The sequence below is a fragment of the Cyprinus carpio genome, chromosome B12, assembly GCF_018340385.1.
Source record: "Cyprinus carpio isolate SPL01 chromosome B12, ASM1834038v1, whole genome shotgun sequence".
Classification (NCBI taxonomy): domain Eukaryota; kingdom Metazoa; phylum Chordata; class Actinopteri; order Cypriniformes; family Cyprinidae; genus Cyprinus; species Cyprinus carpio.
The window spans coordinates 9,782,058-9,809,169 of NC_056608.1; the positions used below are offsets into that span (position 1 = coordinate 9,782,058).

At 34.4% G+C, this 27,112-nt stretch overlaps 1 protein-coding gene and 1 pseudogene across 1 annotated transcript; both read left to right on the forward strand.

The window, feature by feature from the left end:
- The first annotated feature begins 937 nt into the window (after nt 1-937).
- ro60 (Ro60, Y RNA binding protein) lies at nt 938-9,787 on the forward strand. The gene is made up of 9 exons (XM_042735249.1): nt 938-1,189; nt 2,828-3,414; nt 4,647-4,867; nt 5,041-5,187; nt 6,424-6,561; nt 6,646-6,762; nt 8,013-8,129; nt 8,313-8,456; nt 9,565-9,787. Exons 2-9 carry the CDS (start codon nt 2,847-2,849, stop codon nt 9,715-9,717), a joined length of 1,605 nt encoding a protein of 534 aa, XP_042591183.1. The 5' UTR covers nt 938-1,189; nt 2,828-2,846; the 3' UTR covers nt 9,718-9,787.
- Nucleotides 9,788-12,435: 2,648 nt separating this feature from the next.
- LOC109059656 overlaps nt 12,436-27,112 on the forward strand; it is a 44,338-nt pseudogene continuing 29,661 nt past the window's right edge.

The following is a 27,112-nucleotide window of genomic DNA, read 5'->3' on the forward strand; positions in this document are numbered from 1 at the left end:
TTGGAAAATACTTCTACCCTCGAGCGCATTACTTTAAGCCGCAGGCTATCACAAAGGGGGGCAAGAAGAAAGGCCACTAAGCGCTGCCTGTGCGTGATGTAAGCCCAAGCACACTACGCACCTTTCATGAGTGTCTCCCTTTGTGATGAACCTGGTACACGGTTCCTTACACTTCCGAAAACTCATCGCGTCCGCGAAGAGGTGTTAACACTGCTCGAAGAAAAACCGCTGAGAACGCGAGATGGTTCCTTAGGGCACAGATGATTAGCTTTGAGCGAACGGTGGCGTCAACGCAGCATCGAAGTGACCTATGAAAGGGAACACATATCATTTTGGAAAATTACTATTATCATATTGATTTTTTGTATATTTTTATATATTTCTTTTGTATATTTAATAGAAAATTACCATGTACTGTACAGATAAAATATTTCTAGAAAACTTTATTTCGTTCACTTTAATTTACTTCAAGTCAGTCAAAATACTGTGTTGGCGTAACTACTGTGTTTTTTCTCTTTTAGGGCAGTGTAGCCTACAATTAAATTTTTTTCTTTCTTTTTTTCAATAATAAAGGTGATATAACATTTCCCAAGTGTATATATCCATTTTATATTTTACTGCTTTTATTATATATCATGTATAAGGTTTTTATATATTACTGTTGAAATTCTCTGGGCTTCAAAGAATTAAATATTATTAAAAACAATCTGATTCTAGAATATTGTAAAGTATATTATATATATATTATTGTAATATATATATAATTTAATTTATATTTATACATTTGCCTGTATTTGTGTGTTTATTTTCCTACGGCTGGATACTATTGGGTTGGGACGGGTTTTTAGTTTTTTTGGGGGGGTTGTGTCTCAAAACCTAGTGAGCTGCCTACCTAGACAGCGTTTTAGGGCATTAAATGGCGCGTTCAGAGTCAGAAGAACGTGTGCATGATATCGCATGATTCTATTAACTCGGAAAGATCCAATCCTTACTATAAAGTTACGGAGACCGCGTTCCAGTGCTCGCCAGTGATGTCTAGTTAGGAGTGTCACTGGGTTTTGAGACGCGCCCGTTGTGTTGAGCTCAGTCAGGAATCTTCGCTGTTCTCTTCTTCCCCGAGGCTGAATTTTTTAGGGAGGAGCTGTGACTCTCGGGAAGATCTAGAGACTTTGGCTGAGGACAGCAGCAGGTAGAGAGCTTTTGGATTTATTAAAAGTGTTCCAGCTGCATTTTGATGTTCTCCTTCAAGCAGCGAGAGAGTTTAGTGATGTGTGTTAGCATCAGGCTAGCCGATGTCCGTCTAACGTTACGTGACCCCTCCCTGCTTCATCGTGTGTGTGTGTGTGATGTGATTTAAAGGTTGTGGTCTGGGTGTTGTTGATCAGTGATGTAGTATGGGTGTGATGGAGCACTTCAGTGTAAACTTTATTGGCTGGATGCGTGTATTTTGAGGAGGTTTTGTTCGCTCTGGCTAACCGGCTAACAGGATTAAAAGAGCTAGCGATCTGAGCCTCATAAAGCTGACAAAACAATGATGCGCTCCCGCTCAGTCTGGCAGGCTTTAAAGAGCTGAGTCATATATATATACTGGTTTATTTAAATGTTAAAAGCTACAATGAAGTATACTTAGAGTTGTATTACAACAAGTTGCACTTAAAAAGCCGTGTCATTATTATTATTATTATATAACTTAGCATGTATTATTGTCCATTTAACACTTGGTACAGAACAAGTACAAACGTGATTGTATGTAATACCGTGTGTGTGTGTGTGTGTGTGTGTGTGTGTGTGTGTGTGTGTGTGTGTGTGTGTGTGTGTGTGTGTAACACCTGTACATATATGAGTAAATATTCCAAGAAAGATATTGTGTGTGTTTTTTTTTTATATTTTTTTTTTTTTGATATTTATTTATTTTTATTTATTTTTATATATTATTTTTAAATTTTATTTTTTATGTTATACACACACACGTAAATATAAAAAGTAAATACTTATTTAAACTTTATATTACTTTATTATATAATATATTAGTGTATATAAATATACATGTTTTAAATATTATATTTAATATTTATCGTATGTGTGTGTAAAACAAATACATACTTATACATAAGTAAATATTAGTAAATATTATATATATATATATATATATATATATATATATCTATATATAGTTTTATATATATATATATATAAATTATAAGTTATGTATACATAAATATTAAAAGTACATTTCTAAAGATATCTTTACATCTTTATTTATTTACATTTATATTTTATACTTAATATTTCTTTATTATATATTGTATTATTGTATATAAACATACATCTTTTACATATAACCTTTATATCATATTTATATCATATTTTTCACTTTCACTTTTTTTCACTTTCATATATATATTTGTGTGTGTGTGTATAAAACTATACCGAAGTAAATATTTCAAGATAGATATAAATATTTATTATATATAATTATATTTTATTTTATGTGTTATTTGTAATTTTATTTGTTATACACACATATACATACAATAACAGTACATATTTATTTATTTTTTATACTTAATTGTTTATTATATATCATATAGTACTGTATATAAATATACATATTTAAATTATATTTAATATTTATGTCATGTGTGTATATAAATAAACTATAGATATCTATTTTATATATATATATTCATATTTTTAATAATGTATATATTATCTTCTACTAATATGATGTTTTTACTGGTTTAATGGTTATTTATTTGTCCAGTCTTACAGCACGAAACAGAATGCATGCATGTCTGCTGACAGTGTTGATGTGGTCTGTCTGTAGGACTGAAGGACGGTTAAATATGGATCCAGCATCTCTTCCAGAGCAGCTGTCAGCTGTTAATGAACAGGTGCTGAACTCATCGGGCGGATCGGTGAGCGCAGCTGTAAGTCTGCGCCGCTTCCTCTGCTACGGCTCTGAGAGCGCCACCTACAGCACCAGAGAGTGTGCTCTGGGCATAGAGAGCGCCCTGGCCCTGATGCAGCTCATGGAGGGGGGGCGCGGCTGTGAGGTGGTGCAGGAGATCAGACGCTCCAATCTGGAGGGCCACGCTGTCCGTGCCAAGCCCAGCCTCTTCGCCCTCGCTGTCTGCTCGCAGCACGGCGACTGCAAGACCAGGCAGGCCGCCTTACGGGCGCTGAAGGACCTGTGTCGGACGCCCGCGCAGCTCTTCACGTTCGTGCAGTATAAGAAAGAGCTGAGACAGGGCTCTGGGATGTGGGGCCGGGCTCTGCGGAGGGCCGTGGCGGACTGGTACAACAGCCAGGACGGGATGAGCCTGGCGCGAACCGTGACCAAGTGCAAGCACAGAGCGGGCTGGTCCCACCAGGACCTCCTCAGGCTGTCCCACATGAAGCCGACCAATGACAGTGAGTGTGTGCTGTGGATGGTAACCTGCCATAGGCTTATGATTGGTATTGAAATAACCAGTATATTGACTTCTAAAGGCACTTTTGTAATGACTATTTAATGATTCTGAATGCCATAACACAAATAGAAGAAATATGTAAATAGAAGAAATATCAAAAAAGAAAAAAAAACCTATAAAAATATTATCTATCTATCTATCTATCTATCTATCTATATATATATATATATATATATATATATATATGTATATATATATTATATATATATATCTATATATATATATATATATATATATATATATATATATATATATATATATATATGTATATATGTATATATATATATATATCTATATATATATGTATGTGTGTGTATGAAGAGGTCAGATGCCAAAGCCTTTGCATGCCGTCTGAAATTTTCTTCTAAAATGAGCATTTATATCATAAAATACATGTAAATGCAATGCATTAATTTTCAGCATATCATCTAATTAGAATTATTTTTTTTTTAATAAACACTGAGCCCTCCTCATAATATTTATTATCAAAATTGTTCTTTAGTGTTATGCAAATAAAAAAAACTACACCATCTTTATAAAAATTCTGAATAAAAAAAAAGATAAAAATACATTGAGTAATTTCCTGCATATCATGTAATCAGATTACAAGCCCCTCTTATTGATATGAATCATCAAAATTATCTTGCCAAGTAATTTTGTTAATTTCTAATGGCACTTTTTGTAACATCTAATCATTTCGATATGCCACAATAAATCTATTATAAATATAATATAATATAAGTTATGGAATTATCAAAATAATGATAAAGAAGTGTATATTAATAATATTAATAATTCTGTTCAGTGAGAAACAATACATACCTTAAATAAAGGTCTTAAATATATTTTCATTAGGGTTTTTAAATCAATATATATAATGTGGATATAAACTCTAAAAATGCAATACAGTAATTTTCAGCATGCCATGTAATTGTAATAAAACATTTGAATTACTTCTGAGCTCTCTTATTAATATTTATTATTAAAATGATCTCGCCAAAGAATATTGTTTGTTAGTATTATGCAAAAAAAAAACAAAAAAAACTGTAATCAGTTTAAACTACAGCCTTTATCAGCTTTTATTTTAAATAGTTCATCTGTATTTAGAAGGAAATGCTTTCTGCGTCAGAAGTCACATGATGAAAGCTGAGCATGTCTTCTTGTTCTTTACAGCCGTTGCAGTTGTTTGCAAATACATCACGAAAGGCTGGAAAGGGGTTCAGGAAGCGTATGGTGATAAAGAGAACTCGGAGGATGTGCAGAAGGTGTTTGAGTATCTGGAGGCTGTGGAGAAAGCCAAGCGCTGCACTGATGAACAGGAGCTCATTCACCTCATTGAGGAGCAGAGTCTGGAGAAAGAGCAGATCCTGACCCACCACCTCAAGTCCAAAGAGGTCTGAACCACATTTAACTCTAATAACATTTGCAATAGAAGTTTAAATGCTATTATATACTGCTGTGGTAGTGAAATTAGTGTGAAGTATTGCTTCTCCATTCCTAGAGGCTGAAAGCATTTGTTGATTTTTGTCTTAATGTGATGACAGTGTACTTATTGGTCCTTTTTTAGGTATGGAAAGCACTGCTGAAAGAGATGCCCGTTGCTGTTTTATTGAAGCATTTGGGGAAGCTGACAGCAAACAAGGTTCTGGCAGCAGGAAGTGCTGATGTTGCAGCTGTTTGTGAGAGGATTCAGGATGAGACCGCTCTGAAAAAGGTCAGCATTTTAAGACAATGGTAGCATCCAGCAATGCTCCTTGCTTCAGTTTTTCTGAACTCTTCTATTACATGTTATTATTAGTTTTATAAATAGTATTTGGATATTTAAATACATGAATGTCATTGCATTAGAGACAAATGGTGTCTTCAAACGACTGACACGAGAACTTGAATCATCAGTTTTTAGTGGATGTATGAAGTCAGTTCTCCTCAGGTTCACACATGTGCCCGAATAGAGAATCACACTCCCTTTCAATATAATACTTATAATTATGCTTTTATTATTTATGTTTTTGTTATTTTAAAATTGAAATAAAAATATTAAAATGTTTTCTAATTTTGTGGGATTCATACATTACGTTTAGAATGTTAATATGCTTGAATATAGAAATATTTAATGTTTTATTGTTACAAACCTAAAAACTTTTTTTTTAATTACCTATCAACATAATAGTAATAGTATATTTACTGCATTATAATTATAAACCTAATTATATTTCTTAATAATTTTTTTTAGGTAAACAATGCTTATTTTTGTTACATTTAGAATGTTAATATGCTTGAATATAGAAATATTTAATGTTTTATAGTTACATAGTATACCTTTTTGTGTGTTAATTTTCTTTAATATAAATTATGCTTGATTTGTTATGTTGTAGCAGTAGTATTTATAATATTAAACAAAATTTTTTTTATTTTAATGACATTTATATATCAAATGAAATTTAAAATGTCCAAATACTTGACTACAAATATGTATTGTTTTATAATTGCAAACCTAAAAACTTTTTTTCTAATGGTTACCAGATAATTAGTATATTTATATAAGATAAATGATGTTCTGTTTGTTGTTTTGTAGTGGTAATAATATTCACAAAGAAAATGTTTTCTAATTTAATGGCATTCATACATTTTAATGAATAACATTTAAAATGTCCAAATATTTATGGGCAAAAAATTATATATATATGTATTATGGTATGTATATGTATACACACACAAACCGAAAAACCTTTTTAAATGGTTTGCTGTGTGCTAAGTGTTATATTTCTTTAAGATAAATAATGCTTGTTTTGTTATTTTCTAGTAGTAATAATATTATTAAGTAAAATGTGTCTTTTTTTTTAATTTTGTGGCATTTGTGAATTTTAAGTGCAATTTAAAAATTAATAGGAAATTTAAAAACAAATTTATTTTTGAATATATATTTTGACTTTCAAATCAACGACTTCAGGCAAAAACACACCCCTTCAACATTCTTGTGGCGTCTGAAAACTATAAGAGAGGTCACGGGAAGCGTAGCAAACTGAAATGGGATCCGGACAGAGAGCTTGTTCAAGCCCTGGACTGCGCCTTCAGCAGAAGTATTTCAGTGAGTGCCGTGGTGAAATAAGCTATAGAACACACTGTTTGCATTGACTGCAGAAGTCATATTGTGATCTCTTTGTGTCTGCAGACTGTGGAGCCCACAGGCAAGCGCTTTCTGGTGGCGGTGGATGTAAGTTCTTCTCTGAGCAGCGTGACTCACGGCAGCTCCATCAGCTCTGTGGCAGTGGCAGCGGCGATGTGTTTGGTAAGAAACACCACTGCAAACTTACTCCAATACTGTTACGCAGCACGATGAAGTCTGTGAAGAGACTGATGTCATATTTTAAGCTAATATTTTGTATGTGGCTGTCGGGGTCCGCCCCGCTCGTATTTCACATTCCATGCATATTCCTTTTCTGATGGGACACTCTGGTCCTGTAAACATCGATGGATGGCCTCTCCAGTGCACTCCTCTCATATGCGACTCATGAAAAGACTTTTCAGACACTTTAAGAATAGTGAAAGGGTGATTATAACCCACCAAGAATATACAAACCCCATGAGATCAAGACTTTTGGTTGATCTGAGTTAGCGTTAATGCTCTCTGCATGCTAGGTCATGTCTGAAAGTAGCTGATATACACCTCTGACCCTTTAAAGCATTACATTTTTTTTTTTTTTTTTTTTTTTCATGAGAACATTTAGACAAAACATAAACAGAAATCTGAAAAAAAAAGTTTGCACGTTTTTTTGTTTGTTTGTTAAATATTGTATTTGATAGAGCAGGCTTTTATAGCTCATATTTTATGATACAGTAAGAATTGTGAAAAAAGACCTTGATTTTATTTAGTGGCCAAACTTGAGGTAAATTTGGTGCGTTTGCTGATATTTAAAGTGAGATGAATTTCTGATAGTTTGTGATGTAAATCAATCAAGCCTTTATAGTAAATTAGTTGCATAAAATCCATATAAAAACCAGCTCTAAATCCCCCAGTTATATAATGTTTAAATAATATAATATTTAAATTACTAGTTTTATGACCATACTCCATGGTTTTTATTGTGGGGGCAAAACGTACTGAATAATTCATTGCAATACAATGATGCACAAATAAATGTTTCTCAAAAACCGGATGGATCATATTTGATGCATTTTAACCTATTTTCTTTTTTTTTTTTTTTTTTTTAGTGTGGCTAATCAAGTAAACATAAGTTGTTTTATTACTGAGAATATATAAAAAATATTCTAATGTTTAGTTTATAAAAATCAGTAAAGATTTCACAGCAAAACATTTAATTATTTGGTAAAAAAGTATAAACTATTAGTCAGATGACAGAAGGCATGTAGTTGATTGTGTACAACAGGTTTTTCAACAAGTTTAGATCATGTTGATAATTTGGAGCCTTACATATTTGCGTATCATTTGATTCTTATGATACAGTAGGCTTTATAGGGTTAAAATGTACAATAATTTTAGACTTCCTGTGTAGTTGATTGTCTTTATATTAATGGCAGGTGATAGCACAGACGGAGCCAGACGCGCAGATTGTGGTTTTCTCTGAAGGAAGCGTTCGTCCCTGCGCTGTCTCTTCTGATATGACATTTATGCAGGTGGCAGCGCAGCTCATCCAGGTAACACGGTGCATGAGCTATAAAAATGTTACTCTTGCTTGCTGTTAATGCTGCAAGACCACATTATAATAGCAGAATCCTAAATGTATTCACATGATAAAAACTCGATTATCAAACCCTCTTGTGAATGATTAGATCTAGTTGATCTGTAGTCATATTAATTCATATGTGACTTCTCTCTAGACTCCTGGGGGCAGCACAGACTGTGCCTTACCCATCACCTGGGCCTCAGAGAATGATAAAACTGTGGACGTCTTCATCATTTTCACTAATAATCAAACGTTTGGGAGGGAAAATCCAGCAGACACACTGAAGACGTATAGACAAGTGAGTGCAACCTGAAAGGGAAACCAAAAGTCATGAGACTTTGTGATTTAGTTTCATTTATTAGATAAATCTTGTCAAATATATGCTACACTCAAGTCTGTCATGCTCACCAAGGCTGCATTTATTTGCAAAAAATACAGTTTAAAAACTGAAATATTGTGAAATATTATAGCAGTTTAAAATAACTGGTTTCTTTTTTAAATATATTTTAAAATGTAATTTATTCTTGTGATGCAAAACTGTATTTTCAGCATCATTGCTCCAGTCTTCAGTGTCACATGATCCTTTAGAAATGATTCTAATATACTGATTTGCTGCTCAAGAAACATTTCTGGTTATTATTAGTGATTTCAATCGATTAAAAAAAATCTAATCACACATTTTTCTGAAATTAATTGCATATTAATATCAGTGTTGGGTAAGTTACTTTCAAAAAGCAATTAATTGCTAATTACATCATCAATATTGTATTTAAATTACTTTACTAATTACACTGAATCTAAAATCTGAATCTAAAGAAAATTAGATTTCAAATTCAATATTGATTTTAGAACTGTTTAAATTATTTACAGTATGTAATGCAAATACTTTCTAAGTAACTGTTATTAAATTACCTAAAAATGAACAGTAATCCTTTTTCAGTGGATAAGTCATTTATTACAGTAACGCATTACACCCAATACTAATTAATATAGTATATTTATATTATCATAATTACACAACGAATCTCCAAATTAATGTAGAATCAACATTAAGATGGTATATTTTAAGTATGTGTTTAATGGCATCTTTTATAGCCTATTATTAATGAAATATTATGAATAATCATCAATAATATGTCTCTATTAAATGCATTTCTCCCTTAATTTTAGCCATTAATTATAGCCATTCAACATAAAACAAAAAACAGTATTTACTTGAAATAGTTCTTTTGTAACATATATATTTTTTTTACTGTCACTTTTGATCATGTCATTGCTGAAAAAAAAACATTTATTTCAAAATTAGTTGGCTTATCGTGTAATAAACAAATTAAACATCAATTGAAGACACTACTTCTAGCATAGTTTTCTTAATTTTTTGTCCTGTTTGTGTTTTCTTTTTTCAGAAAATCGGTTTATTTTCCAAACTGATTGTGTGTGGATTGATTGCCAGCTCCCTGTCCGTCGCCGACCCTGAAGACCGTGGCATGCTGGACATCTGTGGCTTCGACTCGCAAGCAGTTGATGTCATCCGTAACTTCGCACTCGATGGCATTTAAAAGCTGTTTGTTTTGTAGCATGCAGTCGGTTTTCTGAAAGGACAGTGAGACATGGATGCGCCCCACATGCAGAAAAAAAAGTATCAACATTTTAATTTGGAAATCATGTTTTTGCAGTTTGGATTGGAGTCCAGTTCTAATTGAATATCCAGCAGGCTGGATTAGGTGCAGTGAAAATCACAGAGAGCAAATTCACAAAGTGATACTGATATTCATTCAGCATACTGTATGTTTTTAACCTGGCCCAGTGAAATAATGCTCATTTCTGAGAAGTTCACGTGTGTCTCACCTTCACTGGAAGTAATGTACTATATTTTTGGAGGCCTATGTCTCCACTCGTGTTATCTTCTGTGTCATGAGATGCTATAAAACATCAAGCTGAAAGTGCTCCAGAGATCTTCCACAAAAATCAGAGAGAAATATAAAGCAGAATCCATTTGCGAGGTCACTGAAATGAAACCCATGAAGACTCATCGGTAATGTTTTAATGCTGAAATACCTCAAGTGTTCTGTGGCCCAGTCACTCAATACGTGACATACGATCGCAAATAACCGTTTATTATGATTCAAGAGAGGCTTGACACTTAAGTCTGTTTGAGACTGAGCTGAAGATTTAGCAGTTTGCTCTTTGGCACACTTTTGATGAACTAAATAACGTCTCAGAATTGTGAAGAAGGTGAATGGATTGAGTTCTAGCGCTTGTTAAAGGATCTTGCTTCTAGATTCATGTTATATGTGTAGAAAGTTACTTTTTTGCATTTTCTTTTGCTCTTTGTGCCTCTTAGTGTCAAACAGAGGTTCTAAATATTTGCTAACGCTGCTCAGATGATTATGACGTAAGGAAGAAGTAGGCACAGACTAACAAACACTAAACTTCTGTAGACAATTACTACCTGTTCCTTTTGAGATACGATACTGAATGTACCTATTTGTGTAATATTACAGATAATTTAGATCTAAAATTCTTGAATTTTGGGATAATATATATATATATGACAAATAATGAAAGGCTGTGCTCTCATGGATGTTACAAAATTGGGATACAATTTGAAATTTATTTGCCACGTTTTTATTGAATTAACATGATAGCAAGTTACCAAAGTTTATTTTAATTTTTATATATATATATTGCTCAATACATTTGTTTCATAAGGTGACCTCATAAAGTTTATTAACACTATTAAAATAATAAAATAGTCTTTAAAGCCAAAAATCATGTTCAAGGTTATACTACACACGATGTTTCCCCTTACCAATTGGGTTCTGTCAAAATAAAAATAAATAATAAATAAATTATATATATATAGTACAGACCAAAAGTTTGGAAACATTACTATTTTTAATGTTTTTGAAAGAAGTCTCTTCTGCTCATCAAGCCTGCATTTTATTTGATCAAAAATACAGAAAAAACAGTAATATTGTGAAATATTATTACAATTTAAAATAATAGTTTTCTATTTGAATATACTTTAAAAAAATAATTTATTCCTGTGATGCAAAGCTGAATTTTCAGCATCATTACTCCAGCCTTCAGTGTCACATGTAACATCCAGTCTATCACATGATCATTTAGAAATCATTCTAATATTCTGATTTATTATGAGTGTTGGAAACAGTTCTGCTGTCTAATATATTTGATGAATAAAAGGTTAAAAAGAACTGCATTTATTCAAAAAAAAAAAAAAAATCTAATAATATATATTCTAATAATATATTTTCTTTATTATCACTTTTTATGAATTTAACACATCCTTGCTGAATAAAAGTATTGATTTTATTTTAAAAAAAAAGAAAGAAAAAAAATTACTGACCAGTAGTGTATATTGTTATTACAAAATATTTATATTTTAAAAATATAGCTTCTTTTTTTTTTTTTTTTTTTTTTTTTTTACTTTTTATTCATCAAAGTATCCTAAAAAAGTATCACATGTTCTGAAAAAAATATTAAGCAGCAGAACTGTTTCCAACTTTGATAATGAATCATCATATTAGAATGATTTCTAAAGGATCATGTGATAATGATCCTAAAAATTCAGCTTTGCATCACAGAAATAAATGATAATTTAAAGTATAATAAATTTAAAAACAATTATTTTAAATTGTAATGATATATCACAATATTACATTTTTTTTTTCTGTATTTTTGATCAAATAAATGCAGGCTTGATGAGCAGAAGAAACTTCTTTCAAAAACATTAAAAATAGTAATGTTTCCAAACTTTTGACCTGTACTGTATATATGTGTGTGTTGATGAGCAGAAGAAACTTCTTTCAAAAACATTAAAAATAATATATATATATTATATATATATATATATATATATATATATATAAAATATTATTATTATTATTTTTTTGTTTTCTGTGAATAACACATTAATTATCAATTAATAAAGAGCCTTTTGAGAGTGATTTGTTTGTGATACTTGTTAATTCTGTTCGGACTGTATTCTATTCACAGCAAGTCTATGTGATGTAAAATGTGAATTTATTATTAGTAGCAGTTATAGTGCTAATTCCAAGTGTTAATAGTATATATGTATTTTTTTATTTTTAGAGAATATGATAGGCTGAAAATATTTGAATATAAGAATAAAGTAGGAACTTATTAAGAAGACAATAATCCAATAAATACAAGTGATACAATGAAAAAAAAAATTAATAAAGTTAAAAAAAAACGTATTTAAAACTGAAGGTGTGTGAAATTAAGTTCATACTATTTTGGCTTATAGAACAGAAATCTAAAATAAATGTTTCTTTCACATATATACATATATCTGTATATTATATGATCCTTGACAGTGGCACCTGAGGCTCGGTTTAGCTGCCCCTGGTTTGCCTGAGCTCTGCATTCGACTCTTAAATATTTTTCAATACTAAACTTTTATCCACCTGTATAAACAATCCTGCTTATATTGTCTCCATTGCGTTTGAAGCTCAACAAATACGATTAAAAAAGCATGTTAATTAATTAATTTAATCTAGGCGCTGTTCGAGGCAAGCCCCTGTACCGAGAAGTTGCTGGGTCTTAATGAGGAGGCGCGATCATGGCGGACGTGTTGAGTGTTCTGCGCCAGTACAACATCCAGAAAAAGGAGATTGTTGCAAAAGGGGATGAAGTTATCTTCGGAGAATTCTCCTGGCCCAAAAATGTCAAGACTAACTATGTGATTTGGGGGTAAGCGCGCGCCTGTTCCGCTCAGCTCTTCGTGCTGTTTGAAGCGGAGCTGCTTTAGCTGCTAACGCGCTACTGATGGACTCGTGTTGTGTTGAACTGTTTGTGTACAGGATCAAGTGCTCTGTGTCTGTAAGTCAGTGTGGATACGTGTATAGACACAGGGAGTTTGTAACTAATATTTTGGCTGTAGCATAAAAGCAATTGAGCTGTCTGCATAGACAACATTTAGGCTGCACTGATGCTGCGCGCGCAACTTCTCGTTTGTTGCTGTTGAATCATTAGCATCTTCTCTGACTGAGAGTTTAAAACCACTTGGTGCCACAAAGTAGTATCTTCAGAGTATGTTTTTGGGCGTAACATACTTTTAAGTGCACTGGAGTAACATGTAAATAGTACTCATATGTTACTCATATAGTAATTAATACTATTACTGTACCATGGAACCACAGCAATACTTTTTTTTTTTTTTTTGCAAGGTGCTATAACTGTAACTATAACTAATATTATTTATGCGTCATGTTTAAGGTTTATCCAAGGTTGCTGTGTATTGTAATGCATTTCGATGCATCTTTTTAAAAGGGGCACAAATTATTGGCTTGCAGGTTCAGTTAGTTATTCATTTGTGTTGCAATTAATCAGAAAAAAAAATCTTGTCAAACATATACAGGACATATACAATAAGGTTTTTTTCCATCCAGCTTTGCATAGAAATTATGCTGGGGGGATAAATTCAGAATAAACTTTTAAACAGTGTAGTTTGTTATTTCTTGCTAACATGCAGTTTAATGTAATTCCAGAACCGGAAAAGAGGGACAGCCTAAAGAGTACTACACTCTTGACTCGATTCTGTTCCTGCTCAACAATGTGCATCTTCCTCACCCGTCCTATGTGCGGAGAGCCGCGGTACGTACAAAAACACTTATTTTAAAGTCTGTTATTTATTTATGTATTGGTAATTTATTTTCATGATATTTAAGTACATTTAAACCCTCCCTCTCCCAAAATTCGGCAGTCTGCTTAATGCAAGATCTTTTTAAACTCAGCTTTTAATTAAAGTTTAGTTCGCTGTCTATAAACAGGAAATATCCTTATCTTTATGCTTTTCTTTTATAATGTAGTTTGTGTGCACAGTGGTTGGAAAGTAAAGCGTAAGCCTGTTTTTGTGATTGCAGACAGAGAACATCCCTGTTGTAAGACGACCCGACAGAAAAGACTTGCTCTCCTATCTCAACGGAGAAAGCTGTAAGTGTGACGGGGAACCGCAGACATTGCCGTGTCTAAAACGTCATGATTATTTACCTGTTTGTCATTGAATCAAACTTTACAGCGTCCTCAACGAGTATCGACAGAAGCGCTCCCATCGAGATCGGTTTACAAAGGCCAACGCAAGGTGTGTGAGCTTTATTTTGATTGGAGTGTGTTCTTGTCGTTAAAATAAACGTAAAAGGCCATAATAAGATCTTTATTTTAGAGCATGTCATTTTTTCAATTTAAGAAGTAGTCAAAAGTGCCTCTAACTGAATGATCGCACATTACCCGGCACTAAATGGCAATTGTTTTAACAGTTAAAAGGGCAGCAGATGAAGTGTCTTCAGAGGCAAAAAAGCCTCGGGTTGAGGTAAGAGATATAATAAAATGCTGAAAAGCAACACGCTTGGACACCTCTCATGATTCATGCATGTGATTCTCAGGATGAAGAGCGTGTGCGTCTGGATAAGGAGCGTCTGGCCGCTCGTCTCGAGGCTCATAAGGAAAGCATCGTGCAGACGGATCAGATCAGGTATGATTTTATCACTGTAACAAAAAATATGTGCAATGTACTAAAAGGTCATAGAAGCGTGATGCAAGTGGTTCTCTGTGGGAAATATTTAGAAGAATGTTGGGAAACGAAACCATTTTTCATTCTCCATTGACTTCTATTGTATGGAACAAAGAATTAAGAATGTCCAATGGGGACTAAGAACTGTCTTCCAATGGGGATTCCTCAAAATATCATCTTTTGTGTTCAGCAGAAGAAAATGATGCATACAAGTTTGAAACAACAGTAAATGATGAGCGTATTAAAATTTTTCGATGAACTGCGTTGTTTAAATTGCGTCTTGATATTGTGTTTCTAATATTTTTGTGTAATTACTGATCCAATAAAGTTGTGTTGCTTAGTGAATATAATCAGTATCGAAGGAATGATGCATTGTGCCCAACACACAGCTTGTCATGACTTAACTGTTTAGTTCTCCTAGATATGAGTTTATCTATTCTATGACTATTCTTCTGATCTTAGGTCTCTGTCAGAAGCCATGTCCGTGGAGAAGATCGCTGCTATCAAGGCTAAGATCATGGGCTAAGAAGCGTTCCACCATCAAGACTGACCTGGACGATGGACATCACCCAGAAACAGAGAAGCTTCTGGATGCTGAAGTGGACGACCAGAAGTGACCAGAGACATTGTAAGCCGAGAGAGAGTGTGGCGGACGAGACCACCATTTTACAGAGCAGCGGCAAGGTAAGAGGAGACGCCTTCATTTTCTTGGCAAAAAAAAAAAAAAACTGAACCTGGGGGCTGTCCATTTTATGCATTAACATTAGGGCTGTGTATCACCAGCAAAGTCACGATACGCACGATTCAGGACTCTGCACTGAATTTCACCTCAGCAGAATTTTAGTAAATCAGCTGTTTATTAAACACTGCATACTATAGTGCCATTTCTATAGTGCTGACCTCTGCATTATGAAGGGCCTCCATAACTGTACTACAGTAGGTAATGGCATATGTTTTATGTTTGCATTGGGCGCTCCCCACCAGGAACAATATTCTGATTGTTTGCATTTTGTTTTTAAGCCCATAAATAATAATGTACTCAACTCGTTCTAATAAATTTATATTGTAATGCAACTCATTCTAATATATTAAATAATCATATTTACATTGCTTGTAGGTTAGGTTTGCACAAACTAACACACTCTCTACGTGTAAAATTTACAAGTAGAGTTCTAAACTAATACACACACCCACACACACACACACAGTCACTCACACAGATCACACTGCTGCCGCACTCAGACATTCAAGAACAAACGTTTTAGCGCTGCCCCACAGTTTTATGAATTAAATAGCATAATCGCTCAAGAGCTACATTATCTTTCTCTCAACAAGGAACTGGTAACATCATCGTTTCTAAAGAAAAGGACGCCACAGCTTCACTGTTAATAGAGAAATGTGGTAATTCATACAACGCGCAGCCTCTCTCTCATCTCTCTCTTCCGTCTCTCTCCTCTCTCTCTCTCTCTCTCTCTCTCTCTCTCTCTCTCTCTCTATAAATGAGCACTTGTGAATTACACTTTTCTGAGAATAGAATATTGAAGTGGAGATCGCTAAACTGCAAGCTAACCAGTGTTTTCAGAAAGCAAGCGTGTTTATCCACAGTGGAGAGAGAGTGCATGCACATGGTTGCCAGGTTGACTGAGATAAGTAGCACACTTAGCAGATACTTCTGTATTGCGCAAGTGGGAAGCTCTGTTTCGGGGATTACGTCTCTTTATATCAGGCAACCCAGTTATGTTCCTCTGCGGCCAGATTAAATCTTGTTGAAGTTTATATATTATGCTCTATTCATTATTTTTTAGAAACTCACACTTTTCTTCTCCGTTCTTGTATTCAAATTAAGAGCGGTCCACTGCTGCACAAGTGCCACAATATCGATACTGAGACAGCTACTCATATCGTCAAATCTCTGTTATGAGACATCATCGTATTGATGTATCGAACACAGCACTAATTAACATATTTTAAAACAATAAATATAAATGCCATCATGGACGTTAAACTTTGCTACCAAGTCCCTTCAATTATTTGCTCTGCTGCTGCAATAATGTATTGGAAATGTATTTCAATGAATAAATCAACATTTAATCGATTGTGTATCCAGTTAAAATGAATTGTTCTAATTTTACAAAATGTAAAACTGATGCACATACTAAAAATATATATTAAGTGTTGGACACAGATGAGTTGGGCCATTGTTTTACTTTTTTTTGGGGGGGGTTTTTTATAAACAAGTATTTACATTTATGTTTACATTACAAACTATTTATTACCTAAGTTAAATTATTTAAACTAATGAAATTAATTTTAATTATAATAATAGTAAGAAGAAGAATAGTTGCAACAATTGTGAAATCGAGATGTACATAATTTGAATTGGGCAATCGAATATATTTTATTTAAAACTGTTTATTGCTAATTAAAAAGGATGTACCCTAAGATTTCACACTTGTTTGTGACCAGTGTTTTGGTGGTTATGAAACAAATAAAACGGTTGGCCTGCAGGTGGTGGTGTTTTCTTGTCCAGCTTATTTTGTTCGGGTTGGATTTTGAAAGGTTGTTTAAAAACTTGGAACTTGGTTAAAAGTCATGATTGTCATGTTTTTTTTTTTCATGATGTTTTTTTTTCTTCCCTGCTATACTTTCTTTTAAAATCAATTGTGCACAAAATAAGGTAAATGTTAGCTATATTTAAAGAATATGAACGCCTGAACATGATGATCTTTTTGATTTGTATAATTTCTCCAAAAATATATTTGCCATCCTACAATCAGTGAAGGCGCGGGAGGAAGGTCGGGCCCTGAACAGAGACAGACCCAGAAACCAAACTCAGGTGGTGAGTACACAACAGAGCTGCTTTATTAGCGTGTGGATGTTTGTGCTTTCTGTTTCCTTATCAGCTGAATATGAAAATGATATTTTTTGTTTGTTTATATTTTTTGAAATTATTTCTAGGACACATCTTTCAAAACTTAACACTTCGTCTTTGCCCACCAGTTAATTTTACATTTTAAATTTGCCATAAACCAACAAAACACTTTATATGTCTCAAATCAAGCCATTCTTCCAAAAACACTAGCAAAGGTTTTCAACCAACAAACACTTTTTCACTCAAAATGATCTAAAAAAAAAAAAAAGCTTTTTACAATTATAGTTCACTGCAGTATATGCTACGTTGTCCATGTTTACATTATAGTTCAAAATTATCCCTAATTGTATAGATAGAATCATTTTCTATACAGTTTGGTTTCTGCAACTTTCACTTGGGCCGCGAAAATCTGCCTTTAAACTTGCTAGAAAAGTTTATTTTTTATTTTTTTTGGCCATATCACCCAACCCTAGTCTAACAGTTTAGAAAAGAGTATATAAACATGCAAATTTGCTTGTGGCTACATAAAGTTTGGCTGTGTTTGTGTCTGACTGAGAATTCAAGTCATTTGAAAGCTGTAGTCATTGAATGCATTTTGTGTCAGAGCAATGGTAAATTGATCCACAGTTTATCCCACATAGACTGCTGTTGTGCTCTCTGCGTGAGAGATTTGAAAGTGAAAAATTGTGATTGTTTAAAAAAAAAAACTGTAATGACGGCAGAATGTGAGCTGCATGAAGACCACACACAAGATTGTGTTATAAAGCACATGTAATATTACATTACAAAATCTGTCCAATATTACCAAGTTTAATAACTGCCACTATGTATTTATAAATCAGAAATTTCAACTCCTCAACATGATCGAATGCATCAAATTAAGTGAAGGCCTTCAGGACTCTTTAGTTTCCTCTGACTGTTTGAAGAAAACGGCTTGTCATGAGTGACTCTGAATGAAACCAATGGTGAGTGACTCTGAATGAAACCAATGGTTTAGGCGAGCGACTGTTGTTTGGTGTGTTCCACTCGTCGGCTCTCGTTGGGCTCACATCGGCGGCAGTTTGCATGATTTAACATGTTGAATCGGTGTCGGGGCTGTCGGTGAGAGTGAGAGCTCTGATTGGATGTTCAGTTTAGCGAACGAGTCTGTGCTGAGAATTAAACCGAATGTGATGAAAACAAGCATGTAAATGAAGGCGGTACAGACAGAAGGCTGTTTAAATGTTACGTGATCTTTCCCAATCGTTCTAATAAGCGAATGTTTTCTGAACAACATGTGCCGCTTAAAATGATTAAAGTTATCAACGTTACTGATATTCATGCGCAGAATGCACGTGTTAGTTTTTTTACCGTTGGCTACAGTCTGTGCGGTGTGTTTCCAGCACAGCTTTTTGGTCCGACGCTGCTGATGCGCGAAAGAAGGCGACAACACTGTCGTTATACGTTGCTGCTAGTTCTTTGAAGTCGGCTTGTGTGTGTCCCGGCCTTAAACAGTAATTGAGAACTGAAGTGTCTGTGAGTTGGAGAGAACAGCACTCAGTGAAACTAACCCTTACCCCAGAAATGTGAACACAACCATTATTAACTGTTATTAGGGGCCAAGCACCGAAAGATATCCGTTATCGTGATTTCTTCCTTCTTTTTCCGCCGCAAGTCTATGGCAGACCATAGAACCGCTTGCGGGAAAGTTGTGAAATTTGGCACACTGATGGAGGAGAGTGAGAAAAGTCACCATAGCTAATTTGGAGTCCAAAGTTGCACTCATGTTTATGCTAATAACTTTTGAACTGTAAGCCAGAATATAATTTTTTTTCCTCTGAATCCTTGGCTCATGCCGAGATTAATGAACTCCAAAATTCAAAAAAAGCGAAAGGTACATAAGGAACAAAATGAAATTTTTCTCTGAATCCTTGAGTCGAATGAACACCAAAATAGGCCGTTGCACCAATTGTCATGAAAATTGAACCAGATTATCTTCAGACCATGCTGGTAAAAAGTTATGGAATTCAAGTTGATTATCCAACCATTCTTGAATAACATGCAAAAGAATTCTACAAAAAGCACACAAAAATGCAGGCTATATCTCCGCAACGGTTAGGCATATTGAGACCAAACTTGGTGTGTGTTATAACAAGCATGACCTGAGACTACTGCAGTGTTATGGCACTGTGCCACCTAGTGGTCAGGAGATATGAAAAATGCATATTTTTGCTTATAACTTTTAAATGGTTGGGCAAAAAAATGACAAAACTGGTCTCTTTTAGATTCGATGCATCATGCCAAGTCAAATGATATCCAATGTTTCCATGTCAGCAATTTTGGGCGTCGGCCATTTTGAATTTTGTCATAAAATGCTATAATCTACGAACGCATTGACATGTCGTTACGAAACTCGGTAAGCATCTTTGACAACATTCCCTGATGGTGCTCAAAAAAGTTCGGGTTCCTATTGTAATGGGACTGATGTTGATAGATTCCTTGGGTCATGCAGAGAGAGCATTGATATGAGTTTTTTACATCTAAGCCAGGGCTCCTCAAATAGCAGACCCTAATAACAACAACGGAACCATTTCAGCAGTTTAAAGTGCGCAGTGCATGATTACAACAGAGCTGTTCACACAACAAACTTTGGGTTGTGTACGGTAATGATCTTTCTGTGAATTTTAATTTTTTTAAATTTTTTTTTTTTTATATCTATAAGCCAAACACACTTTACTGAAGTGCTTTCTGTTTGCTAAGGACAGAGAGCACCATGTTAAGAGTTGCGAATGATGCAATGATTAAACAACAGCAGCAGAAAATATATTGAGCGGCAAAATAGGTACTTTCACCAAAACACTGCAAAAAATTAGAATGCAGCAAATGCAATTCGTTTCATGTCATATTAGGGGTGGGTGATATTTGACCAAAATTGTGTATCACAATTTTATTTCATTGTAAATATATATTATATATTTCACAATATAGTTATTTTTGCTTTAAATAAGGTCTTTATGATATCAAAATTGAATTGATTCCATAGAAATTTCATAATTCTTGTCACCCAGTGTCCATAACACACAAAAAAAACCTAATACTAGCCTAAAAAAAAAACACTCCTGCTCACAGACATAAACAGTCAGCAATTAAAATAAGAATAAGAAACTAATTACAAGCAATAGGTCAAAAAACTACAGTAGAACGAATAAATAAGAAATGCTACATACAATGTATAAAGTAATCAACTGTATAAAATCACTGCATATTCTTCACTGTGTAAATTAAATATTTCTTATTTAAAATGATTTAGTCAAGATCAATGAGATTTGATCTATTTTGTTGTTTGATTAACATGAATGAAAGGCAGCAGGAATATCGGACTGCTGTCACTTTAAGAGCTACCCAGATCCAATATACTGTTACACATGTTTTATTTCTCAGTTTGCTTTCACTTAAAGTCTGTGTAAAGACAATTCAGAGATTTCTAAACATATTATAACTGTTAAAATGTATTGATGAAAACACGTTACAAAGACTGTTAATTATGTAGTACTGAATTGTGGAGTTAGACCATTAAACAGTTTTTCACCATTTTTCAGGATTTTTTGGCCATGGGTTTGACTTGAAGCGGCACTGCACAGATCGATCGGTGTGTGACATCAAATTAGAGTTCGAGCCGTAGAGAGCAGACGGCTCCTTATGCTTTTGAATCACTGAAGTCATACGCCGATGGGTTGCGCAATGCAGCTCAAGGCACAACTAATAACTAGAGAGTATTAGCATCAGTGGTTTGCCCACTCAATCACGAGTTATTGTCATTACCGTTAGTTACTACAGCTTACATTTTGCTAGTTAGCTATGCCTTCACGTAATGCATTGTTACCTGGTTGTGCTCATTTACAAAACAGCGCAGTCTCCTTATTTAAATTTATTCATGTTTGACAGTTGAGAGAGGCAACAGCTTTCTTGGGAGTGGGAGAGCAGAGAATACTTTTTTCAAGAAATTGATAACTTATTTTTTTAACTTGGTGTTTTTTTTATCATTCAAATTTGGCTGGGTGGTTAATAATGCATTGTTCGGTGGTGCAAACAATTTTAGCACAGCGTTTAAAATTCATTTCCTATTTGATCAGTTCATTATAACTATAAAATAATGGTTTTATTAAAAAAATGAAATGAACAAAAATAATAATATTTTATTTCTTAACATAGGAGCTTATATGGAGTGTTTGTTTTGTTTTGTTTTTTTAATGCACTCCAATTTTTTATCCCTTAGGATCCAGCAATAAGAAATAAACAGCCAGTCCCAGCTGCCTACAACAGATACGATCAGGAGCGATTCAAAGGAAAAGAAGGTAAGTTGGATTTCATCAGCTTTAGTTTTGACCTTTGATGCAGCAAATATGATGAATAATTGGTTATGCAGAAAATACCTGTGCAGACAATAAAAAAAAGTTCCTCTTTAGTTGAAGATGTAGAAGTAACACTTTTAGAAAAGAAGCAACATCTTTCAGAATAAAAGAAGTTCAGAAAATTGTAATTTTGTTACAACCAGCACACCATTGTTGATGAGAGAAAGTGTATCATCTGTTTATTATAAAGAAGTCCCCCAAAATGGAATTGGGGCTTATTGGAAAAATATTGTTTTTAAGAACTGTAAATTATTATTTTTTTACAGAAACGGAGGGTTTCAAAATTGACACTATGGGAACTTATCACGGCATGACGCTGAAGTCTGTGACGGTGAGTTCAATATTGCGTCCTGTTTGTTTTAGATACATCTGTGCCAGAGAACAGTCAGCAGTGAGGCTGTCCATTTGTGGAGCAAACAAACTGGTTTATTCTTTGGATTTAGTTATTATAAGTCTAGGTAGTTTGTGTAGACATGCAAACCTGTGCTATTCCTGATCTTTATTTGTATGCAAGGTTTGTGTTTTATGGCTATATATGAAAAGAATAGGTTACTGTTAGACTATGCACGCTGTGTATGACATGTTGCCAACTGGGTTGTTTTGTCTCTCAGTTAAAATTGCAACTTTGTTCCATAGTCCTCTAACAAATGTTTCACGGTTGCACAACTTGTAATTTTCGTTGTTGGTCTAATTTCTCTCAAAGTGAAATTTTTATCAAAGTTTAATCATTACTCCTGTTAAACATCAGTGAATGGCGAATATCGTTTGGTCTTAAGTATGGATGTGTAAGTCAACTTTTTTCCCACATTTGTTTTGCAATATATTTAAAAAAAAAAGCTCAAATGGTGTCATGTTAATGTTACATTTGCATGTTTGTTTCCATGTTATTCGCGGCAGGTTCAGAGAAATGTGCACTCACAAGATGAGCAAAATGAGGGAGGGTTTTTTTCAACTTCATATGAAATGGAAAAGTTTTTATACTACCAGTTTTAAGGGACAATACTGATATGAAATTTTATGCAGTAAATATTTTATAATATTATGAATGAAACTTACTTAACAGCAACAGATCCTAGATCAGTATCCTAACGAATAACCCTAAATAATGTATAGTTCCTGCTAAACATCAAGCTCTTTTTGTGAATTATTTTTTGGCTTCCTGTCATGTGTAAAAAAAACATTTTGGACTTAATCCTAAAAATACTATGATATGTGTGCAGAGATTTACAAAATATCCCAAGTTGAAAAACAGTGTTGCAACAAGTTATTTTTATTGTCTGTCCTGGGGCATAATGTCTGTTTTTGTTTTGGTCTGTGACCCCACCCAGTACCAGCTTTGTCAGTAGTTTTCCATCGTCCTGGGAAGCCAGCAAATGAATTGGCTTCGAACTGGCAGATTCTACCTGACCTAAGACACTTCGGCATTTCGCTTTAACCAAAGGCGTTTTAGTATGTAGTTAAGTAAGATGCATTTGGTCGATGGAGATGGCTTAAAACCCAGAGAGACTTGCAGTTCTTCCTGTTGCGTGTCCTCAATCTGGCAACCCGCAAGAGCTTTGTGTCTAGGGAAAAGGGGGCAGGGGAAACCATGCTGTCCAATATTTTAAAGTTGACGTGAAATACACATTTTAACCACTTACAGTAAATATTAGGCTATATATTGTAACATTTATCCCTAAGAAGCTGGAACAGTGAATTTATAACATCTAAGGGGCATTGTTAGGCATGGAGCGGAGTGCCTAAAATCCTCTTATCTGTTAGAAATTCACTGTAAACAACAGCTTCACAGGGCTTATTGCTTTTAGAAAATGGTTATTGCATACAGTAGCAAGGTTTCACTAATTAAAACAAGGCAAATAAAATGTAATGCTATTATTAAAAACATTATTCCAGTAAAAATATATATATATTTTTTTTTTATAATTAGGTTGCAACAAAGTGGTTGCTGAGCAACACACAGATGCAGAAAAAAAGAGGTGTATGATTATAGAGTAATTTACAACAGTTACAAACGCAGCTCAACCAATTAGAATCAGGGGACCGGAACTATCTTTTTTTTATAATGCACTTTTTTTTTAAAGTATTAAACAAGAAAAAAAAAGTGTTGCTCCTTCAATTTCAGAAATCTGAACTTCAATTATATTTACAACCTCAATTTCAACTTTGTCAATTTGGTGCTGTATATTGAACCACTGAAACATCTTTTTTGGTCATATATTGAGTTTGAAATGATTCCACATACATTTGTTCTTCAGTTTCACTGGAAGTATATTGAGGCCTTTACATGTCATCCATATTCAGACTGAAATGTTTAAGTATAGATTGTTGTCAAAACTTCTTTACCAAAAATAGGTATTTAAATTTCCCCTCCTAGTGGTTTCCAAACTTAGATTTGGTTTGGTTTGAGTTATTTCTGTTTTAAGGTTACTGTTAAATGGGACATTAGACCTGAGAATTGTGGGTTTGTGTGTAGAGGTAGCCATTTTCAGGTCTCTCTTTAACTATATTGACCATTGGGTAAATGTAAATTTTACTCCCTAAACCAAGAGTCTGCAACCTTTTGGGCATTGAAGCACCATTTTTCATTTTTCTGGTTAACCACTATGCCAATATTACCCCCAATCCCCCCCACCCCCCAAGTGCATGCTGGAGCTCAGTAACTTGTTGTCAACACTGCCCTGAGACTTATTAATCGATACTGAATCACTACATTAATTCTCAGCAGCAAGAGGGTAAAATCACTGTTTTTGAAGTAACTAAACTCCGCTTCTTGTAGAGAGAGACACAGATGCAGGTCATTCATTCACAACACATTCCCGCAACTTTAATCTCACTCTTCCTCTCTCTCTCAAAATGGCCACATTTGAGATAAAAAAAGTCAAGTAGCGTCACTGCGTCACTGGGTATAACTTAGGTTAACCCAGACGTCGTGTTAATTGAAATGTTTTTTTTTAGTAGTGATGGAAAAATCTGAAGGCCGTCTGTCACTTTGACAATTACATTGAGGGTAATCTATAAACTTGAAACTATAATTCCCCCTCCTGTCCAGTTGGTGGTGAGTGTGCTCAAGTGTGGCAGCAGAACACGGGATCATCAGCCTCCAGAACAAAAATAAAACTGTCATGAGTCTTTTGCTCTGCTTTTACTGTGCACAGGCGAGTACCCAGTTTAAACAGTGCTATCATGCAACATTAAAGAGCACCAAAACATATTTATTGCCTGAATTTCCTAATGAAATGGGCCGAATTTGAAATCTGAGACTTTGTTTCATATCAAAAGTAACAAAGCACAAAGCTTAGCCTATTGCGATTTATTGGATGGGAGGCGCACTGTACTGTTCATTCATCAACTGAAAACGGCATAGAACAAAAGATAGATTGGGATATATATTATATTATATATATTATAAAGAGCAAGGTCTAGAGATGTGTTTTTAGAAGCTGAAAACTTGAGCACTGTGCTTTAGGGTGTATTCACCTGTCTTGTTTGGTTCGATTGAATTGAACTCAAGTTCATTTCCCCCTTTGGTGCGGATCTTTTTTTTTGGGCAGGTGTGAATACAGCAATCACACCCAGGTGCGGACCTAACAACCGTACCGTGACCCAGTTGAAGAGGTGGTCTCGGTCTGCTTCCAAACGAACTGGTACAGTTGAATGGATAACCAATTAATGGATGACCGTAAGCACATGTGTGGTTTTGTTACAGGTTTCTGGTTCACTTGCAAAAAGGGCAGTGTGAAAGCGAACCACACCAAAAAAAAAAAAAAAAAATCAACATTGTATTTGGTCCGGACCAAAGCAAGAGAACTAGCGGACTTTTCTGGTGTGAATACACCCTTAGAATGATGTATTATGCGCGAGAAGCTTCTGTAAAGACCTGAGACGAGAGTGCAGCATTCAAAGACGTTGAATAGTGCATTTACATAGAAATACAATGGAAAAGTACAGCAGTGGAATGAAAAAAATGCATTCTGAGTGAATGACCCTACTAAAAGCTAGGAATGCATCGTTCCAATACTCAGTATCGGTATCGGCTCTGATCCGATACTCGGTATCGGTAATCTGACATCCAGGAAATAAATATGTCTTAAGGCCCGTTCACACCAAGAACGATAACTTCTGTTTATTCTAAGCGCACGCTCGTCTGGCGCTTTAAATTCTCTAGCGCATTACAGCAGGATGGATTCTGATTGGCTGTCACTTTTTTTATCGTTCATCAGCTGGAAAAAAATCATTTTGAAAGTGATTCCAACGATATCGTTTTCTTTGTCTTTATCGTTATAGTTGTGGTGTGGATGCTGCTGTTCTTTAATACTGAAAAACGATTTTTTAGAACTATATCTTTATCGTTATCTTTATAGTTATCGTCCTTGGTGTGAACGGTCCTTTAGGTATCTATTTTGCCACAAATACAGACAAGTGATGCCACCACAACCACCAGAAATACTTAATTGTGTCTGCTTTACAAGGAATACAAGCTCACTTCGATCAAATCCCTGACATAACACATTCATTGCGAATGCGACCCATTTAAAAGATGCATCATTTTAAGTTAGAACAACTTGAAAAGCAACAAACAATAACAATATAGCGAAGTAATCAACTAATTGCTATCATCTAGCCCTCTATTAAACGTTAAATTATTTAATCATGGCTTACTCAGTAGTGCTGCATTCTTAGTTGCACCACTTGCACGGAAAGTTTGTCACATGTAACAATTAAAATGTTTAATTGTTGTGAAACGCACTGTCCTAAATTGTTGCTAATAGTAGCGTCATATTAATGCTAGAAAGCCAGTGCATTTGGCAACTATATTTTTAAAATAAACCATTATATTTCTTTAAATTAACGCCACCTCACGCCCCCCTGTGGCACCGGCCCTGATCAGCCATCTCAGTTATTTTGACATTGAGTGCTGTTAGCCGCTTGCATCTGTAGACTAGCGCAGGTTAATTCTCACACTTTAATAGTATTTATAGCTCATAACAGACTATGTGACTGAGGATTGATTACCTCAAAATGTACATCAGTATGCAGTTCTCCCTATTGCTTGAGGGCCAGTGATTATTCCTTTGCGTGCCACAAGCTGCCAACCCCTGCTCTAAACAGTGTCCAGTGGTAGGGTGCTCCCCAGG